Here is a 7,202-nt window from a genome sequence, read left to right as displayed (position 1 = left end):
ATTACCTGCTGCGTGTTTTGAGTTCACTGAAAAGCATCATTACCTGCTGAGTGTTTTGAGTTCACTGAAAAGCATCATTACCTGCTGAGTGTTTTGAGTTCGCTGAAAAGCATCGTTACCTGCTGAGTGTTTTGAGTTAACTGAAAATCATCGTTACCTGCTGCGTGTTTTGAGTTTGCTGAAAACCGTGAGTGAAGTAAAACCAAAAATAAATCACACCCAAGTTGGACCCGACATCACCTGCATCCTTCTTCCCATTATGATGGACCTGAGTCATTACATCATGTTTATGAAGTATATAGGCATAATGCAAATGGGTTTTGGTGTAGATAATTAATTTAATCTCAATTGTTGTAGGCTGGACTATCTTGTGTTTTGGTGTTCTGTCTTAATATAGAACTTGGTCTATTTCAATTATAATAAATACAGGTTGTTATTGTTTTGGTCAATGTCTGTTTCTCAGATCATAAAGTGTGCCCCCCTATGAAAACGTAATTCTTCTGGTGTATTCTATGAGACTAGGTTGATATTTTAAATATCACTCTGAAGTATTCCAATACTTTACCCAAGTCTTATTTAAACATTAAAAATGGCCGCCTCAACAAGCATTATGGCAGATTTCATGTCACTGATGTCCATTGCCATTGGCTCATGCCATTGGCTCTCGCATGTCATGTGACTGACTGCAACATTTTAATCAGAGATTCTTTTATACTGAGATATCAGCCTCTCTAGGACCTTAACTGAAACACAGGAAACAGTCTTGGATGCAAAGTTGATAATTGAGAGATATTAGAATTTATATATTTTTTTATGTTTAATGAATGTATTAGGAAAAACAAATGCTCTCAAGTATGAAACAGGGCGTAATCTCCCTGATCTCTAATCTCCACAAAGATTCTCTTGCAATTGAGAATTAGAGGCCTATAACACTATTAAATATTGATTACAAACTTATTGCGCCAGTATATGCTAGAAGATTTAAAACAAGGGTTTAAAACAAATTATTCATGAAACTCAAACAGGCTTTTTGAAACACAGACATATTATTTGCAACATTAGTTTTGTTCTTAATGTCTGGGACTACTCTGACAAGATAGATTCTGGGGCTGTTGTATTGCTTCTGGATTTTTGTAAAGCTTTCGATACTATCGAACACGGGCATGGCTTTTTACTCTACTCCTTAAGTGTTTTGTTGTGGTAATACTTTATTTTATGTAGTTGGTATGTTCTATAAGGATATTAATAGTTTCATTATCCTAAATAGATGTCATTAAATGGGTATTAATCAAACAACAATGAGAAAACCACTCATTGCTTTTGGCTGAATAACTTTAGTAGCTTTAAAAGTATTAATGTAATAGAATAAAATAGTGGCATTTTTAATAATAATTTTGTTTAATAATATTGTTAATTACTTAATACCCTGATGTAGATAGTGTGCTCATTTGAATAATAAATTACCAGGAAAGTAGAGATGATATAATAATTTTCAATGAGGCTCAGCCTTTATCAAGTTTTTCTAATTCCTGATAGAAAAGTACTTTGGTTGTCCGTGCTGCTGATCGCTTCTTGCACAGTATGAGCATTTCAAATTTCATCGTCAGCACAGTCTTCGCGGACTGTCCACATGCGGCCCGGATTCTCTCACGCAGACAGTCCTCTTCTGTGCACATGTTTGGTGCATATGCCTGCCGCTGATTGTATAAAGTGTATCACAAAGCCATCGTATTGCGCATGCATCAAACACAGCTGTATCCGTTCACCATCAAGAGTATACTTTGAAAAGCTACTGGGGTTGACCCGGTGCGATTCGATCCAGAATGGGGAAAACTAAGAATACCCGGGCTTTAAGAGACTAAGAGACTGTCTTGTCTCTTAAGAGATTGACTTGTGAATTTTAATAAAATAAAAGTGTTAATAATAATAATAAAAGTGTGGGATTATTTTGCAGTGTTTAATGTTTAATCTGTTGTTTTCTGTGCTCACTCTGCTGAAGTGACATGTTTTGTTCCGGGTGTATTCCAAGTCTTCTGATCGGTTAATATAAAGAAGAGACCCAAATTTAAGTCTTTCTTCAATTATTTTCTGTTGTAACAAATCCCACACTCTTTTAAAGATTCAAAAATTGCTGCCTAAAGAAGCTATAAGACACAGATTTGTGTCAGTGATGTGATATGCGATTGGCTCTCATGAATTGTGTGCCCATATTCTATAGTTCGGATGTATCTTTTGAATGAGACGTGACTGCCTTCATGGAGGAGGGAGATTTTGGATGCTTTGGGAGTGAGAATGAGTTGTCCTAGAGCATCCTGGGTTTAAAGGTGCACTCAGTAATATTTTTGTTTAAGGTGCGCTGACCCATATGTGGCATAGATGCAGCATCACACAAGAGCAGAAGTTCTAAATGATCAATAGTCATGTTTCCATCCAAGTTACAGATTTAATTCATGGGCAAAACTGGCATATCACAAAAACAATATGTTTAGGAGGACAAAATCGTCACCTCCGGGAATTTTGTTATTTATTCATTTATTGGTTTATTTGTATAGGGACAGTACAAAAACATGATTTCAGCACACAAACTTGAAAAGATGCATTGTACATAGAGATTATAGCACATGCTAATTTGCATCTCAGGTCCCTAGATAGGTTTTTTCATTAAAAAAACTACATAAATCAAGAATATAAACTAATCATAAGAAAAAATAAAAATAAATGGCTAAATAAATACTAAGGTTGCTCCCAACCCTGGTAACATATAGTATAAAATATTAGACCAAAAAGTCATTGAGAAATAAAAATGAGTACAGCTCTGGTTTCTTTTAAACCAGTGCTTAACCAATATTATGAAAGATTTTATGTCTTTTATTGATTTTATTTCAGATGGTAGCATGTTCCAGAGTTGGGAACCCTTCACAGAAAATTGTTCTGCGATAGTCACCCCTACAGTTACCATACACTGTGCTCCTTGTTGTGCTACTACCATCCTGTCTATTTAGCAATTTACATAACACCTGTGGGGCTTTATTGTGCAGACATTTAAACACCAATTTTATGTAGGACACATTTATATAAAACAATTATATAAAAGATATATATATATATATATATATATATATATATATATATATATATATATATATATATATATATATATATATATATATTGCAATGATAAACATGATTTGGTTTGTTGTCCATGATTTTTAAAGTCTGATTGTAAAATAACATTAAATGATTTACTGTGGATTCACTTGTTTGAGTCCAAACTATAATTCAATATGAAATGAGACAAAATCATTGCATGCATAAAAAGCTGAGCCGCCTGCTTTGAAATGCACTAATTCATTTGAAACAATGTACATTAATCTTTAAAAAAGGTAAAGTTTCTTTACGTGTCTATCAAATGTGAGTTGAGAATCTAAAATAATACTTAAGAATCTTAATTTGCAATGTTCCTTTTTGTTTTCTATTAGAGAAACACATAGAAACTGTTTTTCGTTTAACTGTTTTTGACGTTCAAAGTGAGGTGGTTATTTTGGAGCCTCTGAGATATTCCCTAAATTAGCATTTAAAATCTCCGCTGCCTTTGCTGGTGACTTAGCTGATGTATAAAAAAACGGTGTCGTCAGCATAAAGCTGACACTTAATACCTGGGCAGAAACTTGGCAAATCATTTATAAATAAACTAAAAAGCAATGGACCTAAAATTGAACCTTGGGGTATTCCTAGTTTATTGTTAATAAAAGATTATTTTTTCTGCTTAAATAATCACACTCTTTTTTTGTAGGTATGACGCAAACCACTCAGATGTTTACTATAATTAAAAGCAGTCAATTTCGACAAAAGAATTGCATGGTTAACAGTGTCGAATGCCTTTTTCAGGTCAATAAAAACTGCTCCCACAACATGCCCCTGGTCTAAAGAACGGCTTACATTTTCCAAAAAAAATGTTGGAAACATTTGGGGCATGAAGGAGGAAAATATATCACTTAATGCACTTCTAAGTCCCTCAAAAAGTACAATAGTAGTTCATGGATCACCCCTCAAAGCAAACCTTATAAAAGTAACTGACTTAGAAGGTAAATCTCCTAAAAGGATCAAAACAAAAGCGCTAAAGACTAAATTTTAAATATATCTTTAAAAACATTGCAGTAGAAAAAAGTTTCACAGATGTGCAAGGGTCCAGTGTGTTGACATATGTATGATTTTATTTTCCTTCATTTTGAAAAGTATCTTTTCTTTTCTTTTGGACTAATGCTGTCCATGTTCAGCTGCTTCAGCACAATACATTTTTAGTAGAGTGACTTGATTTGATGTTCACACTAATACACATTTACACAGGCACTGGAGTGTCAGAATGTTTAAGATTGTTACAGTGTTGTTACACTATAAAAAAGAGTGCCTGTAGATGTTTGTATGTGCTTATTCAAAAGGGTTGCAGAGGGTCACTGGGGTCTTTAGGGTACTGGATTCTCAGCACCTTCAGCTCCTCTCCAAAGCAAGGCAGAGCTGCTGATACCATCACATGAACGCATACATTCCCATCGACATCCACCTGAGAGAGAGAGAGAGAGAGAGAGAGAGAGAGAGAGAGAGAGAGAGAGACATAATGAACAATAAATGTTAAGCACTTTGCAAGTAAGTAGATATGTACTTGACATTAAATACTTTTGGAAAGTTGACATGTCTTGCTGTAAAACGCATTTTGCTCATTATTTTGTAATTATTATGCATGCAGCTTTTACGACTTCATATTAATTTTGAACTGCAGAACCATTTCAAATGAACAAGTGAAATAATAAAGTTGGTTAAAAGTGGTGAAAAACCACTAACTTACCTTGATTACATAATTCATTCCTGCCACAATCTGATAAGCAAAGCTTACAGCAGAGAAAACATTAACGTCGGCTCCAGGTACGAGTACTTCAACTTGTGGCTTTACCTGAATAAACAGACAGCACATTTTATGTTGGTCTATATTTTATTAGTAGTAGTTGTCATGCTAGTAGGAATGTTTTAAAAATATCAATAAAAATAGATTGAGTTGATTCAGCTGGTTAAAAAGTGATTAGGATTTACACAGTATTTCATTTGTTCAGTTTCGATGTTTTAAACTCCACGAGAAGCTATTGATTATTCAGAAGAATTATTATTAATCTATTTATGTTAATACATTTGCATACATTGCATTTACAATAAGTGGTAAATATAGAGAGTTACAAGTCACATAACTCATAATGGGTTCAATTCTCAGGGATTTAGGGAATATACATAATTGTTTTTTTTTTTTTTTTTTTTTTTTTAAATGTATACCTTTAACACACTGTAAATTGCTTTAGATACTGTAAAAGTGGCTGCCAAATGCATAAACATTTAATAAATAAATCTCCTACCTTATCACAGATTTGCTGCACCTCTGGTGTGGCAGGCTCCACCGGACTCCATCCTCCTGACTGCTGTTGATCCATGAGTAGATGAAATAACAATGGTGTCATCAATCAGACTAACTCTCACAATGACACTACTGCACTATTTATGTTGCCATGAACACATGACCTGAGCAGTCACTGGAATATACCAAGTTATTCTAAAAAAGGGTGCAAATTAAGTATACATAAAGTGAGAGTATTAATTAAGAGTCCAAGCACTGAAGGAGCTGAAACCCTATTGTATTTGTACTGATTTTCTTATAATTCTTCTTTTTCTGCCCTAAATGTGTCTGGACGTTAGAAACCGTTGCTAAAATTAGTCTGTATACTACATTTTGTGTGAATCGGCCACACGGTAACACTATAATAATATAATTCACATTTTTGCTAATAATTCCACAATTGTACAGGCTATAATAGAAATATCTATTTCATCTGAATTATTCAGTGCCCCCAAATCATCTGGTCAGGTGGATTTCCATCTCCACAAGAAACTTTCCTACCACTAAGGTCTTTTGACAACTGTGTCCAACAACTAAGCGACAGTATTTGAAATTATTAATCATGTTAACTTAATTATATTGCAAAAACTGTGCCTTTTAATAGGTAATTTATATTTTATTTGAGATTAAATTTAAACTGAGGTGTGGCCTGCACATTTTGAAAATAGATACGAAAGTTGTGTTCTCTTTACATATGTGGTCATTCATTCGGATCAAGTTCAAGCAATTATGCATTTTGTAGTTTTGTATTTATAATGCGGATGGTTGCATTACTGCGCATTACCTGTGCCTAAAAAACATCACGACTTGAATCTAGTTTTAAACCTATACAGTTATAGATCCATAGCTTTTTTTACCTGTTCTAGAGTAAATGTGAGTTGGGCTTGCTTTTGCTAACGTGCCATCATGATGCTAGGGCATTGCTTTGTGGGAGTGTTTATTAGTGTGTTGCTATGCAGTTGCTAATGTGTTCTGAGTGGTTGCTAGTGATGGGAAGTTTTACCCAAACCGGTCCTTGTGTGTAAACATACTAGGCAATAAAGCTCATTCTTCAATGAACTGGTTAAAAAAAAAAAAAAAGTTTAATCCGTTCTTTTATGTCATCGCACAATGACGTCACTGTATTTAATGCTAATAACCAGGCGTCGTGGAATACGTGCTTAAAAACATTCAATAAAACCACATGTAAGCGCATATTGCTGATTTCTATTCACTTAAGTTATAGTAATAAGGGTGTTTATTGTCATCAGTGTTTCATTCAGTGATCTTACATCCTACATTAAACCAATACTGACACTGATATACAGACGTGGATGTTCTACGTGTCTAAAATCATATAAAGTGATTAAACTAGTCTTAATCAACTCAACATTTTACTGAAACCAAGATCCAGCTCATAACAACATCAAATATAATCTGCATGCACAATACTCAACAGTAAAATTCGTTTACATCTCTCAACTGAAACATTTCGCCACCTCATTCAAGTCCTCGGTTTACACATGCTCATTAGCAACTCACTCATCAGTTCTCAGTATTATGTCCGAAAGAGGCAATTCTCAGTTCAGTGTACTGGTGACTCCTGAACTTTTGTGATCGAGTCAATGCACTGTTGACACGAGAGCTGCAGTCCCCGGATCAGTGTACTGTTGACTTAAGATCTGTTGTGGCTGGATCATCTTCATACATTGATAAAACAGTAATAGAATCAAGTCATAAATATATTTCCAGTATGTTTTATTTGTTATACTTTCAGCTGTTCTGC

General features: G+C 34.3%; 1 protein-coding gene across 1 annotated transcript; it reads right to left on the bottom strand.

Annotated features, from left to right (window-relative positions):
- Positions 1-4,198: 4,198 nt before the first annotated feature.
- Positions 4,199-5,494, bottom strand: LOC127440060 (cystatin-A5-like). The gene is made up of 3 exons (XM_051696442.1): positions 5,400-5,494; positions 4,844-4,948; positions 4,199-4,561 (listed from the first exon to the last, which is right to left on the bottom strand). Exons 1-3 carry the CDS (start codon positions 5,472-5,474, stop codon positions 4,433-4,435), a joined length of 309 nt encoding a protein of 102 aa, XP_051552402.1. The 5' UTR covers positions 5,475-5,494; the 3' UTR covers positions 4,199-4,432.
- Between the last annotated feature and the right edge of the window lie 1,708 nt (positions 5,495-7,202).

Source organism: Myxocyprinus asiaticus, chromosome 4 (genome assembly GCF_019703515.2).
Source record: "Myxocyprinus asiaticus isolate MX2 ecotype Aquarium Trade chromosome 4, UBuf_Myxa_2, whole genome shotgun sequence".
Lineage (NCBI taxonomy): Eukaryota > Metazoa > Chordata > Actinopteri > Cypriniformes > Catostomidae > Myxocyprinus > Myxocyprinus asiaticus.
The sequence above is the reverse complement of the archived record's forward strand: the minus strand, read 5'-3'. Positions and strand labels throughout refer to the sequence as shown.